This window comes from Panthera uncia (genome assembly GCF_023721935.1).
Source record: "Panthera uncia isolate 11264 chromosome B2 unlocalized genomic scaffold, Puncia_PCG_1.0 HiC_scaffold_24, whole genome shotgun sequence".
Taxonomy (NCBI): domain Eukaryota; kingdom Metazoa; phylum Chordata; class Mammalia; order Carnivora; family Felidae; genus Panthera; species Panthera uncia.
The window spans coordinates 9,990,799-10,013,817 of NW_026057580.1; the positions used below are offsets into that span (position 1 = coordinate 9,990,799).

Genomic DNA, 23,019 nt, shown 5'->3' on the forward strand with positions numbered 1-23,019 from the left:
AAAATAGTACAAAAGAAAAAAATTGTAGCAAGCTATTTGCAACTGCATGAGATGTTTTAAGCATAATTTAGGAAAAGTCCCAAGTAGCAAACTATAGCTAGCCTGCTAAGGTAATAAAATATTATATTTTAATAATAAATGGCAATTGTTTTTCTATAAATTAAGATTTTCTGAATCAGCCAACAAGTCGTCATTTGTTTGGCTTTTTTTTTTTAATTATTGAGTGCTTCAAGCTGAAAGAAGAGTCAAAACTGATTACTTTGGCATTATATTCCATGATTATGTTATGCAGAAACAGATCTAATTTTCATTGACTTCCATTCCAACTTCCAAGCATCCCCCATTGAATTTTTCCTGACAAGGAAAAAAAGTCTACTAGTTCTTAAAGGGAGAAATGAAACACAGACTAAAAGCATTTTGGTATTAGTCCACTTTTTAAATTCAAAATAATAGAGGACACCTGGAAAAAAAGGAAAATAAAAAAGGAAATGAAAAAATAAATGCACTAAAATAGCAAACAACCAAGGTTAGATAAGCAGTGGTTTTCCAGTCTCTGAAAGTTCTCAGAGGCTGGGAAGAAAAACTTAATCAGTCACTGTGATGTGTGTGTGGAGGGGGTGGGGGGGGAGAGTTAAATATATTTTGAGCACACAGACTTCATTCCTCTAATATTCTTTCCTATCCCAGGACTGTGTATTTTACACCCCTCATAGACAGCTTCCTTCTCTGGATTTACAAGGACAAGATGACAGTAGTTTTGGTATTTCTGGCACATCATTTCAAAAGATACCCAAGTGTTTAAGTCCAATAATAAGCTAATGAAAAGGGCTAATGTTTACTTGTTTTGTATTTCAGGTAGAGCTGTACCACTTCCCAGTAAGTTTTTGTCTTATTTGTAACACCCGTATGTACTAGACTCCTGCAACGTGCATAACATTTTATTCATAGATTTTTCACTTTCAGAAGATCAAAAGTTAATTTAGAGTCATCAGTGATTAACTTGTAGTTGAAGCCAACTGGTTTGTAGAAAGAATAAACTGAGAAATACACTGTTCTTTTTATATCAAGAGAACTGGTTTGTATATTTAAAAAAATTAAATGTCCATACTAGGACAGAAAAAAATACCAACATTTTAGGTGAAATGCAATGGACACAGGGAAGGAAATTAGTCTTTGAATTAAAGGAGAGGGAAGGAAGAAGGAATTAAAGAGATAAATAAACTTTACATACAGTACAGTAAACGTCAGTAAAGACATTGAGGAGGAGGTGAATACAAGAATAGTCCACAGACCTATGTTTCTGCAAGAAATTCCAAAATGAAAGATCATCGTAGATGGCTTAGAAGCTAGATGTTAAAACAACACAAAGGAGTATTTTGGGGAGGCCTATGATAGTAGGTCAAACCAATCTCCCTTATTTGTTTTTGTTTTTCAGGAACCATTGAGAACATTTCCAGTAAGTTACTTTTATGTGGATACTATCTGGAAAAATATGTGCCTAAAGATCTTTTGATAAATAAGTCTGGCATAGCCATAATCCACTTTGCAAATCTTAATGTTATTGTTTTACTTCCCGTATTCCTCTCACATTAGTGAGCCTTTTTTAGAGATTACTGATAATTTGCAGGAAAGCTTAAAAGCATTTATTATATGACTAAAGATCACAAAGCAAATAAAAATCCTTTTCAAAACAAAATGTATAAGGAATCGGTAAAGAAAACAAGAGTCCAGTTTTGAAAGAAAAAGATAGAGTGATAGATACTACTGTAACATCATCCCACTTTCCTAAAAGATTTGAATATTTCTTTGCCCTGGATAAGAAAGATGAAATACACAAAGAAGAGTCTGTCTCAACAGAGGTCCTTCAAACAGAACATTCAAATGTCCAGGATTAATCATGTATTAAAATAATCTTTCATTAAACACAAGTAGTTTCAACTGTTTTGAAATCCCTTTGCATTTCTTTTTGGAGGCACCCTCTGAAAATTGCATAAGTAACAATTTTGTTCTGACTCAAAACGTAGAGAAATTCCTTTATTGGATATATTTTCATATACTACCCCTTATTTATGTCTTTATTTTTCTCTGTTTTTTTTTCCCTTCTGTTTTAAAGAACCTGCATCATCCATTAGTAAGTTCCTTTTGAAATCCTAAAATTCATAGAATGTAAACTAGTTTTACTCCCTATTGCTATTACCATGTCAATGGTCTAAAACTCAATTCTAATATTTCTCTACTCTTCCTCTCTGTGTGATAGTGATAAATAATAAATGATATTGTAAAAAATTAAGAATAAAAATTAGTAGATCATACATATTAAAAGAAATGCCATTATCAAACTGGTCTTTGATACCAAATCCAATGTGATATTCATAAACATAAGCAAACAGATGGGGAAAGTTAACAAAAAATATAATAAGAATAGAGACTAAGAGGTATAACTTCTTGACTTGCTCAAAAATGATATAAACCTGTTGTAATAGGCAATAATGTAAGAGCTTAATAGGCTCCAGAAAGACCATTTGCTTTGTTCTTCTACCAGAGTAAGGAGACCCTAACCCTAACCATCCAGATCTTCCCTTAGAACACAGCAGGGACACCAACAACACCAACTATGTAGAAATAATACTGTAGATGCTAGTGCAAGTTTGACCTACCAAAAATGTTTGTGTCATTTTTATAGGTTAGCAACATTCCTATTGAGAAACAGTAGAACATGTACAGTTAATTCACCCAACAGAAAAGTCAAACTAAATATCTGGAGAATGTCCAAGCCTCAAAGGTCACTAAATGAATTCCAATTGTAACTACTCTGATATGTTTCTTAATTTGTATTTCATGAGCATAAACAGATCAGAGAGGTTATCGGACAAAAAAATGTATGTTTTTGTATGTATGTTTCTAGATTTAGTTACCTCTAGATTTACAAGTAACAACTTGGGGCACCTGAGTGACCCAGTCGTTAAGCATCCGACTTCAGCTCATGTCATTATCTCACCATTTGTGGGTTTGAGTCCTACATTGGGCTCTGTGCTGACAGCTCAAAGCCTGGAGCCTGCTTCGGGTTCTTTGTCTCCCTCTCTCTCTCTTTCTCTCTACCCCTCCCCCTCTCGCACTCTGTCTCTATCAAAAAAAACATTAAAAAAAATTTTTTAAGGAACAAGTCTTTAAAATAATTAATTATGCATATATTTTAGCCCAAAATTCCAATTTGGGCATTATTAATAATATAAAACAAAGGAAAATAATTTCTGAAAATATATTTGCAATGAATATGGCTAAAATCTAAAAAAGAGTCCAGACACTTAGCCACAGGAGAATTGTTTGTTAATATGATAATATATGACATTATAATTAGAACTGACAGTAGTTTTTTCTCTGAATCAGGATTTGCTGAACCAATTGGTAAGGTTTTTTTTTCCTTTTCCTCTATTATTATATTTTCAGTTTAAATAATAGTCTAGAATTTATGCCAATAGTTTTTTATTTAGAAATAATTAATATTTAACATGATATTAGTTATACGTATACCATATAATGATTGGATATTTCTACATATTTCAAAATGATCACAATAGGTCTAGTTAACGTTGATCACTATACATAGTTACAAATCTTTTTTCTTGTCATGAAAACTTGTAAGACCTACTTTCTTAGCATTTTCAAATATACCTAAGTATTATTAACTGTAGTCATCATTCTGTACATTACATACCCATGACTCCTTTTTTTTTTTTTTTTTAGGTTCATTTATTTTGAAAGAGAGAGAGAGGAGGAAGGGTAGGGACAGAAGAGAGAAAGAGAAAGAATCCCAAGCAGGCTCCATATCGTCAGTGCAGAACTTGACCTGGGGCTCCTTCTCACGAACTGTGAGATCATGACCTGAGTTGAAATCAAGGGTCTGTTGCTTAACTGACTGAAGCCACCCAGGCACTCCCCCCTGACTTCTTTATTTAATAATAGCTAGATGTTTGTGTTTTTAACCACCTTCACCCATATTACCCACTCTCTATACTATCGCTGGCAACTACAGGATATTTTCTGTATCCAAGAGTTCAGGTTTTTGTTTGTCTAGATTCCTCATATAAGTGAGATCATGCATTATTTGTCATTCTCTGAGTTATTTCATTGAGCATAAAGCCCTGAAAGTCCATTCATGTTGTTGCAAATGCAAGATTTCCTTCTTTTTTGTGGCTGAATAATATTCCTCTGTGTGTGTGTGCACGTGTGTGTGTACCACATTTTCTTTTTTTTAGCTGGGGCACCCCTTGCAAACTTATTTCTTGAAGTATTGGTGAAAGATAGGTCTTCTGGACCCTCGCAGGGTGGGTTTGTATTTAAATTGCAGTTAGGTAACATATGGTGTAATATTAATTTCAGGTGTACAATATTCTGATTCAACACTTGCATGTGATACTTGGTGCTCATCACATCAAGGACATTGCTTAATCCTCATCACCTATTTCACCCATCACCCCACCCTCCTGCCTTCTGGTAACCATCACTTTGTTCTTTATACTTAAGAATCTGTTTCTTGGTTTGCCTCTCTCTCTTTTTTCCTTTACTTGTTTGTTTTGTTTCTTAAATGCCACATATGAGAGAAAGCATATGGTATTTATCTTTCTCTGACATTTTATTTAGCATAATACTCTCTAGCTCCATCCATGTCATTTGAAATGGCAGGATTCCATTCTTTTCAAAGGCTGAGTATTATTCCATTGTGTATGTATACTACATCTTCTTTATCCATTCATCAGTTTGAACTGTTTCCATAATTTGCCTATTGTAGACAATGCTGCTATAAACAGGGTACATGTATCCCGTTGAATTAGTATTTTTCTATTCTTTGGGTAAATACCTAGTAGTGCAATTGCTGGATCATAAGGTAGTTTCATTTTTAACTTTTTGAGGAACCTGCATACTGCTGTCCAGTTTTCATAACACCATTTGTTGAAGAGACTCTCTTTTTCCCATTGTATATTTTTTACTGCTTTGTTGAACATTAATTGACTATATAGTTGTGGATTCATTTCTGGGTTTTCTATTCTGTTCCATCGACCTGTATGCCTATTTTTCTGCCAGCATTGTACTATTTTGATCACTATAGCTTTGGAATAGAACTTGAAGTCTGGAATTGTGATGTGTCCAGAGTTGCTTTTCTTTTTCAAGGTTGCTTGGGCTATTTGGGGTCTTTTGAAGTTCTATACAAATTTTTCTAAAATGTGCATAGAAATTTTTCTAAAATTTGTATAGAAAATGCTGTTGGTATTTTGATAGGGACTGAATTAAACATGCAGATTACGAGGAGATACAACATGACAGAGAAGTAGGGGGACCCAAAGTTCCCTGGTCCCTCAAACACAGCAGTGTTGAGGCCAAAGAACTTTGAATTTCAAGAGTCCAGGCTGCAGAGTGACAAAGATGTCTCCAGGAGCCCAAGGGGACAATCTGGCAGGCCATAGGTACATGACTGCAAACTGGGTAGAGATAAAATGGGCTGCAGGAGCACAGACGGGAGGGATCCCCTTCTGTGGAGAGACAAAGGGAAGAGAAAGAGAAGCTGGGGGGAGTATAGGACTGTATCTGGACAAAAGAAAAACCACTGACCGGAATGGACAAAGATCCATTATCTAACTGAGGGGCTTGCTCTGGACTGGGGCTGGCTGCCCTGTTCCCACCTTTGAGGAGGAGGGGAGCCAGTCTGGGCTAACTAGTTCAGAGGCACAGTCCACAGTGGGAAAAAGCAATCCCTTCTCTGGAGTACTGTGGGAAGAGGGTATATAACGGTTCAAAGGGCAAGACTGCCTGTGCCCGCCAGCCAGAAGCCATATATCAGCGGCATGGAGCAGCACTTCTCCGGAACCAGGGTGCACAGTGTGAGACCCTTTAAGACATCCGGGATTTACATCCCAGCTGAGCACCAGGGAGGCACTGGAGTGGTCGGAATGAGACAAACCGCCTCATTCGTGCCCAGGGCACTGTGAGGATGGCCTGTACAGAATAGTTTGGGACAACTGGTTCATGGAGGAGAGTGGGGTGTTGCCATTTTTCTCCCCATCACCAGTAAGGCGGGGCTTCAGGGAAGGGACAGTGAGCCCACAATAGAGGTGGGACCCGCTTACCCCAAACCACACCCCTCCTTGCCTGGTAACTTCATGTCTAGTGGAATGGAATGGACACTGATAAACCAGACAGCCCCTCCTCCAGACCAGCACTGCCACGAGTTGCAAGGCACCCAGCGGTTTTGCATTTTCTGATTTAATTCTCAGACAATTCTTATTATACATGTATATTTTTTTCTCCCTTTTATCCTTCTTATTTCTTCCCTCTCCTAGTCTGGTTATTCTGGTTATTGATTTGTTTAAGCAGACATATTTAATCTATTATCTTTATACCTGTTCTGTTCTATAACTCCTTCTTTATTTCTCTTTCTCTCTCTCTCTCTCTTTCTGGATTAAACCATATAGTTTCTCTGCCTGGTCAATGATCTTGTCTTTTTCTGAGCCCCTGTCATTTCTCTCTTTGTATGGGATAAGGCCTCTTCCATCAACAATGCCCTCACCCCGTTGTTTTTCTGTAGTTGGTGTTTTTGGTTTTTTCTGTTTTGCTTTGTTTTGTTTTGTTTTTGTATGTTTATTTTCTTTTCCAGGGCTACTTCAATCATCAAATCAAAGCACACCAGGTGGAGGGTTCAAAACATCACTACCGGTACAGAGATAAAGCAACCAGAGTCACACCAACAGAGAACAAGTAACACACTCCAAAAAACACCTCCTGGAGGGCCAGGCCCTGTACAGTGTATGATCCCTCTTTAATATAGTAGTGCTTGCAGGTGCAGGATACATCACAAGCTTTTAAAATGCATGAGGGACAGAAAACTAGCCAAAATAATGAAACAGAAGAATTCTCCTCAAAAGAAATTCCAGGAAGAAATGACAACTAAAGAATTGATCAAAACAGATATAAACAGTATAACTGAACAAGAATTTAAAATAATAGTCATAAAATTAATTGATGAGCTTGGAAAAAGCATAGAAGACAGCAGAGAATCTATTGCTGCAGAGGTCAAGGAACTAAAAAATAGTCATGATGAATTAAAAAATGCTTGTAGGGGCGCCTGGGTGGCGCAGTCGGTTAAGCGTCCGACTTCAGCCAGGTCACGATCTCATGGTCCGTGAGTTCGATCCCTGCGTCAGGCTCTGGGCTGATGGCTCACAGCCTGGAGCCTGTTTCCGATTCTGTGTCTCCCTCTCTCTCTGCCCCTCCCCCGTTCATGCTCTGTCTCTCTCTGTCCCAAAAATAAATAAACGTTGAAAAAATAAAAATTAAAATTAAAATTAAAAATGCTTGTAAGTGAGGTGCAAAATAAACTAGAGATGGTGAAAGTGAGGATTGAAGAGGCAAAGGGGAGTAAGTGAAATGGAAGATAAAATTATGGAAAAAGATGAAGTTGAGGAAAAAGATAAAAAAAATTCTGGACCATGAGGGGAGAATTAGAGAACTAAGTGATTCAATGACATAATAATACCCATATCATAGGAGTTACAGAAGAAGACAAAGAGGCCAAAGTTGTGCTTGAACAAATCATAGCTGAGAACTGCCCCAAACGGGAAGGAAACAGACATTGAAATCCAAGAGGCACAGAGAACACCCTACAGACATAACTTGAATTGATCTTCTGCATGACATATCACAGTGAAACTGAAAAATACAAAGATAAAGAGAGAATTCTGAAAGCAGCTAGGGACAAACGGACCTTAACCTACAAGGGTAGGCACATAAGGGTAGTAGGAGACCTAACTACTGAAACTTGGCAGGCCAGAAAGGAGTGGCAGGAAATTTCAATGTGCTGAATAGGAAAAATATGCAACCAAGAATCCTTTATTCAGCAAGCCTGTCATTCAGAATAAAAGGAGAGATAATAGAAGGTTTTCCCAGACAAACAAAAACTGAAGGACCTCATCACCACTAAACCAGTCCTACAAGAGATCCTAAGGGGGACTCTGTGAGTGGAATGTTGCAAAGACCACAAGAGACCAGAGACATCACTACAAACATGAAATCTACAGATAACACAATGACTCTAAACCCATATCTTTCAATAATAACACTGAATGTAATTGGACTAACTGCTCCAATCAAAAGACATAGGGTACCCAAATAGATTTAAAAAAAAAAAAAGATCCATCTATTTGCTGTCTACAAGAGACACATTTCAGACTTAAGGACACCTTCAGATTCAAAGTGAGGGGGTGAGAACCATCTATTATACTCCTGGAAGTCAAAAGAAAGCTGGAGTAGCCATATTTATATCAGACAAACTAGATTTTAAACTAAAGGCTATAACAAGAGATGAATAAGGGCATTATATAATAATTATAGGGTCTACCCATCAAGAAAAGCTAACAATTACAAATGTCTATGCATCCAATTCAGGGACACCTAAATATATAAAACAATTAATCACACACATAAGCAATCTTATTAGTAAGAATGTGGTTAATACTCCACTTACAACAATGGACAGATCATCTAGACAGAAAATTGATAAAGAAAGAATGGCCCTGAATGATACACTGGACCAGATGGACTTGACAGATATATTCAGAAATTTTCATTCTAAAGCAGCAGAATGCACATTCTTCTCGAGAGCACATGGATCATTCTCCATATAGATTGCATACTGGGTCACAAAACAGCCTTCAATAAATATAAAAGAATTGAGATCATACCATACATACTTTCAGATCACAATGCTATGAAACCTGAAATCAACCACAAGAAAAGGTCTGGAAAACCTCCAAATGTATGGAGGTTAAAGAACATCCTACTAAAGAATGAATGGATCAACCAGGCAATTAAAGAAGAAATTCAAAAACATATGGAAACAAATGAACATGAATAGTCCAACACTTTGGACTATTATCGAAAATCTCCCAACAAACAAAAAACCTGGGCCACATGGCTTCCCAGGGGCATTCTACCAGACATTTAAAGCAGAGTTAGTATTTATCCTTCTCAAGCTGTTCCAAAAACTATAAATGGAAGGAAAACTTCCAGACTCATTCTATGTAGCCAGCATTACTTTGATTCCCAAGCCAGACCAAGACCCCACAAAAAAGGAGAACTACAGGCCAATATCCCTGATGAGCATGGATGCAAAAATTCTCAACAAGATACTAGCAAATTGAATTCAACAGCATATAAAAAGAGTTATTCACCATGATCAAGTGGGATTCATTCCCGGGCTGCAGAGCTGGTTCAATATTCACAAAGCAATCAATGTGATACATCACATTAATAAAAGAAAGGATAAGAACCATATGATCCTGTCAATCGATGCAGAAAAAGCATTTGACAAAATATAGCATCCTTTCTTAATAAAAACCCTCAAGAAAGTCAGGATCGAAGGAACATACTTAAAAATCATAAACACCATATATGAAAAGCCCACAGTTAATATCATCCTCAATGGAGAAAAACTGAGAGCTTTCTCCGTGAGATCAGGAACGTGACAGGGATGCCCACTCTCATCACTGTTGTTTAACATAGTGTTGGATGTCCTAGCATCAGCAATCAGACAACAAAATTAAATCAAAAGCATCAAAATTGGCAAAGAAGTGGGGCGCCTGGGTGGCTCAGTCGGTTGAGCCTCCGACTTCGGCTCAGGTCATGATCTCACAGTTTGTGAGTTCAAGCCCCGCGTCAGGCTCTGTGCTGACAGCTCAGAGCCTGGAGCCTGCTTCGGATTCTGTGTCTCCCTGTCTCTCTGACGACCCCCCCCCCCCCCCCCGTTCATGCTCTGTCTGTCTCTGTCTCAAAAATAAATAAACACTAAAAAAATTAATAAAAAAAAAATTGGCAAAGAAGTCATCAAACTTTCACTTTTCACAGACGCCATGATACTCTACATGGAAAACCTGAAAGACTCACCAAAAGGCTGCTAGAACTGATACATCAATTCAGCTAAGTTGCAGGGTACAAAATCAATGTACAGAAGTTGGTTGCATTTCTATACACCAATACTGACACAACAGTAAGAGAAATAAAGAAACTGATCCCATTCACAATTGCACCAAGAATCATAAAATACCTAGGACTAAACCTAACCAAAGAGGCAAAGATCTGTATGCTGACAACCATAGAAAACTTATGAAGGAAATTAAAGAAGACACAAAAAAATGGATAAACATTCCGTGCTCATGGATTGGAAGAATAAATATTGTTAAAATGTCAATACTACCCAAAGCAACCTACACATTCAATGCAATCCCTATCAAAATTGCACCAGCATTCTTCTCAAAGCTAGAACAAACAGTCCTAAAATTTGTATGGAACCACAAAAGAGCCCAAATAGCCAAAATAACATTGAAGAAGAAAACCAAAGTGGGAGACATCACAATCCCAGACTTTTGCCTCTACCCCAAAACTGTAATCATCAAGACAGCATGGTATTGGCACAAAAAACAGACACATAGACCAATGGACTAGAATAGAGAACCGAGAATTGGACCCACAAATGTATGGCCAACTAATCTTTGACAAAGCAGGAAAGAGTATCCAATGTAAAAAAAGACAGTCTCTTTAGCAAATGGTGCTAGGAGAACTGTACAGCAACATGCAGAAGAATGAAACTAAACCACTTTCTTACAGCATTCACAAAAATAAACTCAAAATGGATGAAAGACCTAAATGGGAGACAGGAAACCATCAAAACCCTAGAGGAGAAAGTAGGCAACAACCTTTTAGACCTCAGCCACAGCAATTTCTTACTCAACACATCCCCAAAGGCGAGGGAATTAAAAGCAAAAATGAACTATTGGGACCTCACCAAGATAAAATCTTCTGCATTGCAAAAGAAACAACCAACAAAACTAAAAGGCAACCGACAGAATGGGAAAAGATACTTGCAAATGACATATCAGATAAAGGGTTAGTATCCAAAATATATTTAAAAAAACTTACCAAACTCCACACCTGAAAAACAAATAATCCAGTGAAGAAATGGGCAGAAGACATGAATCGACACTTTTCCAAAGAAGACATCCAGATGACCAACAGACACATGAAACGATGCTCAACGTCACTCATCCTTAGGGAAATACAAATCAAAGCCACACTGAGATACCAACTCACACTGGTCAGAATGGCTAAAATGAACTCAGGAAACTACAGATGCTGACGAGGATGTGGAGAAATGGGAACCCTCTTGCACTGTTGGTGGGAATGTTTTCCACTCTGGAAAACAGTGTGGAGGTTCCTCAAAAAATTAAAATAGAACTACCCTACAACCCAGCAATAGCACCACTAGGAATTTATCCAGAGGACACAGGAGTGCTGATTCATAGGGGCACATGTACCCAATGTTTATAGCCACACTTTCAACAATAGCCAAATTATTGAAAGAGCTTAAATGTCCATCAACTGATTAATGGATAAAGAAGATGTGGTTTACATATACAGTGAAATACTACTTGGCAATGAGAAAGAATGAAATCATGCCATTTGCAGCAACATGGATTTAACTGGAAGGTATTGTGCTGAGTGAAATAAGTCAGTCAGAAAAAGACAGATATCTTATGTTTGCACTCATATATGGATCTTGAGAAACTTAACAGAAGACCATGGGGCAAGGGAAGGGAAAAAAATAGTTACAGAGAGAGAGGGAGGCAAATAATAAGAAACTCTTAAATACAGAGAACAAACTGAGGGTGGATGGGGGAGGTGGGAGAGAAGGGAAAATGGGTGATGGGCATTGAGGAGGGCACTTGTTGGACAGGAATCTACCCCAAAAACCAGAAGCACACTTTACACACTGTATGTTAGCCAATTTGACAATAAATCATGTATTTTAAAAAATAAAATTAAATAATAAACTTAAAATTAAAAAATATTTTTTTTTAAATTTTTTTTTAACATTTATTTATTTTTGAGACAGAGAGAGAGCATGAACGGGGGAGGGTCAGAGAGAGAGGGAGACACAGAATCTGAAACAGGCTCCAGGCTCTGAGCAGTCAGCACAGAGCCCGACACGGGGCTTGAACTCACGGACCATGAGATCATGACCTGAGCCGAAGTCAGCCACCTAACCGACTGAGCCACCCAGGCGCCCCAAAAATAATTTTAAACATAAAAAAAAATGCAGGTTGCTTTGGGTAGTATAGACACTTTAACAATATTTGTCTTTTCAATCCATGAGTGTGGAATGTCTTTCCATTTCTTTGTGTCATCTTCAATTTTTCATTAATGTTTTGTAGTTTTCAGAGTACAAGTCTTTCAATTCTTTGGTTAGGTTTATTCTTAGGCCTCTTATTACTTTGGGTAGAACTATAAATGGGATTCATTCCTTAATTTCTCCTCTTACTGTTTCATTATTGGTGTACAGAAATGCAGCAGATTTCTGTATGTTGATTTTGTATCCTGGAACTTTACTGTTTGTTAAATAATTTCTAGCAGTTTTTTTTGGTGGAGTCTTTTGGGTTTTCTTTATGGAATATCGTGTCATCTCTGCAAATAGCAACAATTTGACTTCTTTCTTGCTGATTTGGATGTCTTTTATTTCTTTTTGTTGTCTGATTGCTGAGGCTAGGATTTCCAGTACTATGTTAAATAAAAGTGCTGAGAGCAGACATCCCTGTCTTGTTCCTGACCTAAGAGGAAAGGTTCTCAGTTTTTTCCCATTGAGAGTGATGTTAACTGTAGGTTTTTCATAGATGGCCTTTATTGTGTTGAGGTATGTTTCCTCTAAACCTATTTTGTTGAGGGTTTTATCATGAGTGGGTGTTGTACTTTGTCAAATGCTTTTTCTGCATCTCTTGAAAGGATCACATGATTCTCTCCCTTTCTTTCATTAATGTGGTTATCATGTTGATTGATTTGCAAATATTGAACCATACCTGCAACCCTGGAAGAAATCCCAGTTGATTATGTTGAATGATTTTTTTTAAACATATTGTTTGCTAGTATTTTAAATTTATTTATTTAAATTCAAGTTAGTTAACATACAGTGTAGTATTGGTTTCAGGAGTAGCACTCAGTGATTTATCACTTACATGTAACACCCAGCGCTCATCCCAACAAGTGCCCTCCTTAATGCCCATCACTCATTTAGCCCATCCCCCTACCTTCAGCAACCCTCAGTTTATTCTCTGTATTTAAGAGTCTGTATGGTTTGCCTCCCCCTCTTTTTTTTTTTAATCTTATTTTTCCTTCCCTTCCCCTACGTGCATCTGTTGTGTGATACAGGGGCAAGTCCAGAATTGTGATGCCTCCAGCTTGGGTTTTGTTTTTGAACATTACTTTGAGTATTTGGGGTCTTTCCTGGTTCCATACAAATTTTAGAGTTGTTTGTTCTAGCTCTGTGAAGAATGCTGGTGTTATTTTGATAAGGATTGCATTAAATGTGTAGGTTGCTTTGGGTGGTATAGATATTTTAACAATATTTGTTCTTCTAATCCATGTGTATGGAATTTTTATCCATTTCTTTGTATCTTCTTCACTTTCTTTCATGAGCTTTCTATAGTTTTCAGCATATAGGTCTTTTACCTCTAAGTTTATTCCTATGTATTTTATGGTTTTCAGTGAAATTGTAAATGGGATCAATTCCTTGATTTCCCTTTCTGCTACTTCATTACTGGTAATAGAAACGCCACTGATTTCTGTACATAGATTTTCTATCCTGCGACTTAGCTGAATTCACATATCAGCTCTAGCAGTTTTTTGGTGAAGTCTTTGGATTTTCCATGTAGGCAATCATGTCATCTGTGAAGAGTGAAAGTTTGACTTCTTCCTTGATCATTGGAATGTCTTTTATTTCTTTTTGTTGTCTGATTGCTGAGGCTAGAACTTTCAATGCTACGTTGAACAACAGTGGTGTGAGTGGACATCCCTGTCATATCCCTGAAGTTAGGGGGGAAATTTTCAGTTTTTCCTTATTAAGTATACTAGTTGTGCATCTTTCACATATGGCCTTTATGATCTTGAGGTTTGTTTCTTCTATCCCTACTTTCTTGAGCGTTTTTATCAAGAAACGATGCTGTATTTTGTCAAATGCTTTTTCTGCGTCTATTGAGAATATCATATGGTTCTTATCCTTTTTTTTAAATTAATATGGTGTATCACGTTGATTGATTTGCAGATATTGAACTAGCCCGGCATCCCAGGAATAAATTCCATTTGATTATAGTGAATAATTATTTTAATGTACTGTTGAATTCAATTTGCTAGAATCTTGAGAATTTTTCCAACCAGCTTCATCAGGGATATTGGCCTTTAATTCTTTTTAGTGGGGTCTTTGTCTGGTTTTGGAATCAAGGTAATGCTGGCTTCATAGAATGAGTTTGGAAGCTTTCCTTCCATTTCTTTTTTTTTTTTTAGTTTAGTTTTATTTATTTTGAGAAAAAGATAAAGAGCAAGCAGAGGAGGGGCAGAGAGAGAAGGAGACAGAATCCAAAGCAGGCTCCACGCTGCCACCATAGAGCATGATTTCACGAACTGTGAGATCATGACCTGGGCTAAAGTTAAAGTCAGACACTTAACCAACTGAGCCACCCAGGCACCCCTTCTTTCCTTCCATTTCTATTTTTTGGAAAAGTTTGAGAATAGGTATTAACTCTTCTTTAAATATCTGGTGAAAGCCATCTGGCCCAGGACTCTTGTTTGTTGGGAGATTTTTGATAACCGATTCAATTACTTTGCTTGTTATGGATCTGTCCAAATTTTCTATTTCTTCCTGTTTCAATTTGGTAGTTTGTGAGTTTCTAGGAATTTGACCATTTTTCCAGATAGCCCAGTTTTTTGGCATATAATTTTTCATAGTATGCTCTTATAATTCCTTGTATTTGTATGGTGTTGTTGGTGATCTCTCCTCTTTCATTAGTAATTTTATCTATTTGCATTCTTTATCTTTTATTTTTGATAAATCTGGCTTGGGGGTTATCAATTTTGTTTATTCTTTCAAAAGATCAGCTCTTAGTTTCATTTTCTGTTCTACCAGAGTTTTTTAGGTTTGTTCCTATATTATTTATTTCTTCTCTAATCTTTATTACTTCCTTTCTTCTGCTAGCTTTAGGTTTTTTTGCTACTCCTTTTCTAGCTCCTTCAGGTGTAAGATTAGATTGTGTTTTGGTGACCTTTCTTGCTTCTTGAGATAGGACTGAATTGCAACATAATTTCCTCCTAGAACTGTCTTTGCTGCATCCCAAAGGGTTTGGACTGTCGTTTTTTTCATTTTCATTGGCTCCCATGTATTTTTTTTTAATTTCTTCTTTAATTTCCAAGTTGTCCCATTCATTCTTTAGTAGGATGTTCTTTAACCTCCATGTATTTGATGGTTTTCAATTTTTTTTCTTGTGGTTGATTTTAAGTTCATAGCATGTTGTGATCTGAAAATATGCATGGTGTGATCTCGATCTTTTTGTACCCATGGAGGGCTGATTTGTGATCCAGTATGTGATTTATCCTGAAGAATATTCCATATACAACTGAGAAGAATGTGTAATTCTGCTGCTTTTTAATGAAATGTTCTGAATATATCTGTTAAGTCCATCTGGTCCAGTGTGTCATTCAAAGCCATCGTTTCCTTATTGATTTTTTGCTTAGGTGATCTGTCCTTTTCTGTAAGTGGGGTACTATTATGGTATTATTATCAGTGAGTTTCTTTGTATTTGTTATTAATTGATTTATATATTCGGGTGTTTTCAATTTGGGGACATAAATATTTACAAATGTTGGATCTTCCTTTTTTTAATTTTTTAAAGTTTGTTTGTCTATGTGGAGAGAGAGGGAGAGAGAGAGAAACAAAAAACCCAGAGAATTGAAAAACTATATGCTGATTCCGAAAGAAAAAAAGAAAGAAAGAAAGGAAATAAAAGAAAGAAAGAAAAGAAAGAAAAGAAAAGAAAAGAAAAGAAAAAGTAAAGACAAAGAAGCCTGAACGGGGGCAGTGTTGGTGGGGGGGAGGAATGAAATGAAAAAAACAAACAAGAAACTATAAGCCTAATTGCAAAGGAAAAAAAAAGAAGAAAGAAAAAAAAAGAAAGAAGAAAAGAATGAAAGCCTGGTCCTATTTCCACAAAAACTGCAGGTGTCATTTTGAAGCACTGGATTTTCAGTACCCTTGGTGCATGCGGTGTCCTGGCTGTTCTGGAGGAGAGTTCTGCTGCATTGGCTCAGAGTCAGTCTTGCCCCAGCAAATAATTAGTTGCAGGCATAGAGATTTGGGATTTTGTGTAAGCGCATCTTGCCCCCACTGGGGGCTGCTGTGTTGCTTTTTGACATCCCTCCATGTTGGTGTTGGGAGAAAATGGTGCTACCTCAACCTCCATCTCTGGACAGGGGATCTCACACCCTCCACTGTTCAGGCAGCCTTCACAGAATAGTCATCTCACCCTGTGACTCAATTCTCTGGTGTTTTTCTGTGGCATGTAGCTGGCACTCAAAACTTGAAGCCTTAAAGTGCCCAGAACCTAATGGATCCACCCCCCACTTTCTTTGGAGTAGAGCCTCTCCATTAATTGTCTCAGGTCCTTTGTCCCTGAAAAACAGTCTCAAGCCAGCGTAGTACATGGAATTGATGATGTAATACCACTAAAAGCAGCAAAGGTTATATTCCTTCTGAGTGTGCCTCTGTCCCCTGCTGATGAAAGGCCTTTGGCTGGCACCTGCGGGGCCTTTTGTCCTTGGGAAGGCAATATATCCTCTTCCAAAAGTACTGCAGAAAGGGGAAAGTTCTCTCCCAATGCACCCCTGAGATAGCTACACTGTGCTATGCACTCAGGGGCCAGCTCCCTCCTCCGCAGGAGCACTCCCCACAGCTCCACTCTAGAGAAAGTCATGCATTTCCAAAACCTCATAGTTTGAGCTCCAAAATCTGTTTGCAAAAAAGAACTGGGACATTCAATACTTCTGACTCCCAGTCTGTGATCCAGAGAGGTTTTCCTCTTGTGCTAATTCGATGTTGCACTACATCAAAGCCTCTCTCTTTCTCTCCCTTTTGTCTTTCCATGGAAAGCGTTCCTCCTCTCCATGGCACTACTGTTTGTCTCTCCCCCATTGGACTTTCTTGTACCTTGCACCTGACACTCTTCCCCTCCAACTATAGAGATTCTTTTTCCAGATCAATTTCCTGTGTGTTTCAAGTGATCTGACCTCAATACATCTGTGTTTGAGGGACTAGGAAAGCCCAGGGTCCCCCTATTTCTTCACAATCTTAACTCTGCCCTACAACTATCACTTCAAAATAGGTAGTTTTGTTTGGGGATCAAAGGTGGTTTTGATCATTTTAAAAAAAGTATGTTGATTGAGAACTAGTCTAATTCCCTACTTTTTTCACTTATCACTTTATTTTTGAGATCTATTTATATCACTTTATAATTACTTTGTTAGTTGCTTTGAACTATATTTTCAAAAATCTATCCTTGGACTCACTAGTTGTTTCTAAGTACTGCATACTATTTACTGCCCCATATACATCAACCACAGTGTATTTATTCACTCCTTTTTCCACAGATGGCATGGCCTCTACAACTCTCAGCTCACATCAGTGATCTGGAGCGTGTCCTCTTTATATCTTGTGAGTTATTTCTCTAGAAGTTATACTTGGGAGTAGTTCCACTGATAAGATGTACAGATACTTAATTTCATCACTAGATTGCTTTCCAGAACTAATGTAACAATCCATACTCTCACTAGTTGTTGGAGGAATGTTCCCTTCATCTCACATCTTGTACAGCACTTCGTTTTATCTATCTCCCTAGTTGGCCATCTGGTTGGTACAAGAAAGCTCCTTGTTGTTATTTTAATTTGCTTTCTGGTGTCTACTGGTGAGTTCGTATATCTAGCCATTCAGGCTTTCCTCTTCTAAGTTGCCTATTCATATCCTCTGCCCATTTTTCCATTCATGTTTCCAGTTCTTTCTTTTTACATGGCAGGCACCTCTTGCATATTGTGGATATAATCTTTTACTATTTTTTATACTTTGAAAATATCTTCTCTTAATTTGTTACATGTCTGTGAACTTAATGGTGTTCTTGGTTAAACAGAAACAATTCTGTTGGAGTTAAATATACTTGTTTTTTCACATTATGTGTTTTGGGGATTCAAAGAAAGACTTTACTCCACACAACACCATTAGAGGTGTTTTCCACAATTTTATTTTATTATATCTAAAGTTTTATCTCCACATTTAGGATTTTAATATACCTCTTAATGCTCTCATGCCAAAGACTGGCCACTAAAGACGGATATCCCAGCACACTAGCTGTCTTCCATAAAGGATCTTAATAATTCCTTAAGGGTTTTGATACCTTATAGATTGAATGTTCCTTTAGTTTGAATTTCACTTTGGTGAAACTGTTTTTTAATGTTGCTTATTCCTTTACTTAACTGTTATATCTGCAAGTACAGAAACAGTGTTCTTCTGTTCATTTCTCCATCCCCAGTATATATTATACTACCACATACAATATGGTAGACACTTAAGCATTTGTTTTAGAGAAAGAAGAAAATTAGGTTCTTTTCATTTGCCTATAAATCTCAGAAAGAGGTAGAATGATGTGTGTAGTCAAACCTGGATTCCCAGAACAGATTTATTACCTCTTTGTTTTTTACTTAAGAGAGGTTAACAATCCTCTCTGGATTGAAAGAATGCCAGACAGCAGAACAGAACAGAAAGAAGAAGAGAGAGAAATTAAAAATCATGTACAGAAAAAGTGTCAGAGAAGTAAAATTCAAAGAAAGAGATTTGGAAGTCAGGGATTAAAGTGTCAAAGGAGTCAACATGGAGTTGGGGAGAAGATGGGGATAAAACAGCAGTGTTAGAGGCAAGCGTTTTGGAGCCAAGCTTCTAGGGTTCAAATCCAATTAAGAGTTAGGGAACTTTAGGCAATTTGCTACATGAGTGAAATGCAGATAATGTTAGTCATCACATAAACTTACTCTGAAAGCAGACTTCAAATATCTGATCCTAAGTATGGATAGTTTTGTTAGAAATCTGAGAATCCCTGTGTCCCGGGGGTAATAAAACAACTTAAAATGATACAGGAGGCAGGAAAGATCATTTGGAGAGAAGCATCTAGGATGTTACTGAGAAAAGACATTATATACTTCATGAAAGTCAGGCAATGTCTTGCTCTAAGTCTATCTCAGTGAGAGAAACACTCACTAAAATTTTATAAACTGAATGTACTCAATTTTGTTCTCAATATCCTCTCCCTTGATTCTGTGTTGGGTTCAGAGACTGGTAAAGGGAGAGAGGTGTGGGTGTCAGAAAGAAAGAAGTCTGGAGTAGTGTATAGGGAGTAATTATGAAGGATTTCATAAGTCATACTAGGAGTTTGGGTCTTGGAAGAAGTTTTCAAAGAATAAATGATCAGAATTGCATTTTAAAAAAATGACTCTGAAATGTGTCATTAGACTCAGAGGACAGCCACTTACATGATCAGATGACCTCTCTCATGGAAAATAAAGTGGATTTTGACATGGAACCATGTTTCATTGCTTGTGATGGGAAAGGGGTGGAATTAAAGTGGGATATCCTAGGAAGCATAAGCCAAAGATCGTAAAGAGGTCAGCAGAAGGATGTAAAATCTACCTTAGGACGACTTTCATAAGAAACCATTCTCTCGGTGCCGGGGGCGAGGGGGAAGGGGAGGGGGGACCTGATTAATAGAATGAATATAGAATTAAAAATGTAACTCTCCTATGGCTACCTATAATAGACTGATAATAATAAAAAGAGCAGATGTTCCATTTAAATGTAGTTTATGAAAAGAATAAAGAAAAAGATGAAGGAAACGAGAAAGCAAATGGAAGAAGAAAACTGTAACTGATGCTTCAATTTAGGAGAGCCTGAATTTCAATTCACTATTGAGGAGTGCTGAGCAAACTCATCTTTGCTTCATGAAATAACCTAGGGTCTTAGTTCAGAATGGAAACACAGCTGACTGTGTATAGCCATTTCTAAAATAAAAGACCAGGATATTATCATTTTCATCCCTTTGAAATACTGCTAGTTTTCCTATTTGTTTTTCCATTCAACTGAATACTAAATTAAAGGTACAAAAATATACATTTATGGATTCAATGAAACTATTTTCACTTTGAATTTTAATTTTACCCTAAATAGAAGTGAAAAATCTCTGCAAATGTCCTGAAGCTTAAGCCTGACACCTCTGTTTAAAAGCTCCTGAAAGACAGAAAATTTGTAATTCTCACTCACAGCTGGGTCCCTTGTGCTGGGCACAGTACCTGGAACACAAGGGATGGTTAACAAATATTTCTTGAATTAACATTGAAAGAATGGAGGAAAGAAGGAATAGAAGATAACCAGTATCAATTATATTCAATATATGCCAGACAAAGTGACCTCAAATAGTTCTGTTTTTCTTTTGAGAGAATTAGTGTTACTCGTTGACTCCCTTGCTGTTGTCTCCTTATGATATATTTTGGTATTCCATACTATCTAAAGAATGCCATTTCTAGCCCTTGGAACACTCTTCTAATTGTTTTGAAATACGTAGATTGCTGATAAATTCCAGAAAGCATGTACGTACTCCTTATTAATAGAAAATACATGTATTCACTGTGGTGTGTAATAACATCACCAGGGAAAATGTGTTAAGCCTATTTGTAAGCAACATCTTAATTTTCCACTCTGTGACCCATGTATGATAAATAAATAAATAAATAAACAAAGAAACAAACAAGTAAACAAAAGTCAAATGAATCCCCAGGCTAAGAAAGGGGACAGGAACAGATTACATGAAGAAAACTGAGAGAATTAAGTGATGGTAAGAAAATTCAAATGTTGAAAAATTCTACTTCATAAATAGTTCAATTAAAAGTGAAATAGTTAAGAGGTGCCTGGGTGGCTCAGTCAGTTGAGCGTCTGACTTCGGCTCAGGTCATGATCTCAGTTTGTGGGTTTGAGCCCTACATCAGGCTCTGTACTGACAGCGCACAGCCTGGAGCCTGCTTCAGATTCTGTCTCCCTCTCTCTCTGCCCCTCCCCTGCTCATTCTCTCTCTCTCTCAAAAATAAACATTAAAAAAAATTTTTAATGAAATAGCTAAATGGTAAAAAATATATGAAGAAAATGTAGAATAAGTGCTATATACTGTCTTTCCCCTAAGCCCATCAAAATAGCCAGATTATTTTAAAAATACAAATAGGGTTGATCTGGTGCTCTGTAAGTGTCCTGCTTAAAAAAAAATTCTTTCTGAAAAATATAGTAGAAAACAGTGTATTATACCAAAAAAAGGTATATTTTTATTTTGACTATATTATTCTTGGTTTTGTTTTTTAGGATCGACTCCAGTACCCACAAGTAATTTCCTTTGCATCTCTCAATTGTAGTATATGTCAATCGCCTATAGAATCCAGGGAACTTTTCACAAAATGCCTATTTCAACTCAGGCTTACATATCTCGGTCTCCTTTCCTTTCTTTTTATCCAGAAGTCCCATAGTTCATTGAGAAATTTTTAGAAAGTGAAATGTTAAAATCACTAACTGGAAAAACAAGAAATACCAGAAGCATTTCCTAATATTTAACACAGTGTATTTACATGTTTAAAAAATATTAGAAGTAAAAGGTTAACTTGAAAATAAGATAATTGAAAGAAATTAATTGATGCATTTAGGGAAATTGGTTAAAGTAAGACAACAGTTACAATATTCCAGAGTATCAATTTCCAATAAGGTGGTGAGGTGAAAAAAGGTGATTGTTGGGGAATAGCGATAGCCTCCTGCCCAGCCCTCTTAAGTTCTATCTGTGACAGGACTAAAACCCCCCATGGGATCAAGACTACTGATGTTCTTAACAAAAGAAGATTATCAACATTAATCACCATGTGCAAGAATAAAACATTAAAATTAAAATTTTTACTTAATTTTTTTCTTTTTTTTATATATTTTAACTTTATTTTTTATTTTTTAAAATTTACATCCAAATTAGTTAGTATATAGTGAAGCAATGATTTCAGGAGTAGATTCTTAATGCCCCTTACCCATTTAACCCATCCCCCCTCCCACAACCCCTCCAGCAACCCTCAGTTTCTTCTCCATATTTATGAGTCTCTTCTGTTTTGTCCCCCTCCCTGTTTTTATATTATTTTTGTTTCCCTTCTCTTATGTTCATCTGTTTTGTCTCTTAAAGTCCTCATATGAGTGAAGTCATATGATTTTTGTCTTTCTCTGACTAATTTCACTTAGCAAATACCCTCCAGTTCCATCCACGTTGTTGCAAATGGCAAGAATTCATTCTTTTTGATTGCCAAGTAATACTCCATTGTATATATATACCACATCTTCTTTACCCATTCATCCATCGATGGACATTTGGGCTCTTTCCGTACTTTGGCTATTGTTGATAGTGCTGCTATAAACATAGGAGTGCATGTGTCCCTTCGAAACAGCACACCTGTATCCCGTGGATAAATGCCTAGTAGTGCAATTGCTGGGTTGTAGGGTACTCCTATTTTTAGTTTTTTGAGGAACCTCCATACTGTTTTCCAGAGTGGCTGCACCAGCTTGCATTCCCACCAAAAATGCAAAAGAGATCCTCTTTCTCTGCATCCTTGCCAACATCTGTTGTTGCCTGAGTTGTTAAAGTGAGCCATTCTGACAGGTGTCAGGTGGTATCTCATGGTGGTTTTGATTTGTATTTCTCTGATGATGAGTGATGTTGAGCATTTTTTCATGTGACTGTTGGCCATCTGGATGTCTTCTTTGGAGAAGTGTCTATTCATGTCTTTTGCCCATTTCTTCATTGGAATATTTGATTTTGGGTGTTGAGTTTGATAAGTTCTTTATAGATTTTGGATACTAACCCTTTATCTGATATGTCATTTGCAAATATCATCTCCCATTCTGTCGGTGGCCTTTTAGTTTTATTGATTGTTTCCTTCCCTGTGCAGAAGATTTTTATTTTGATGAGGTCCCAGTAGTTCATTTTTGCTTTTGTTTCCCTTGCCTCCAGAAACGTGTTGAGTAAGAAGTTGCTGTGGCCAAGATCAAAGAGT

General features: G+C 37.0%; 1 protein-coding gene across 3 annotated transcripts in view; it reads left to right on the forward strand.

Moving 5' to 3' along the window:
* Positions 1 to 23,019, forward strand: part of TSBP1 (testis expressed basic protein 1) — a 217,663-nt gene that overhangs the window by 176,187 nt on the left and 18,457 nt on the right. For all 3 annotated transcript variants that reach the window (XM_049653493.1, XM_049653494.1, XM_049653495.1), the window contains 5 exons: positions 856 to 876; positions 1,436 to 1,456; positions 2,114 to 2,131; positions 3,388 to 3,405; positions 21,305 to 21,325. In XM_049653493.1, the coding sequence (XP_049509450.1) occupies positions 856 to 876; positions 1,436 to 1,456; positions 2,114 to 2,131; positions 3,388 to 3,405; positions 21,305 to 21,325 (99 nt within the window). The remainder of the gene's footprint in view (positions 1 to 855; positions 877 to 1,435; positions 1,457 to 2,113; positions 2,132 to 3,387; positions 3,406 to 21,304; positions 21,326 to 23,019) is intronic.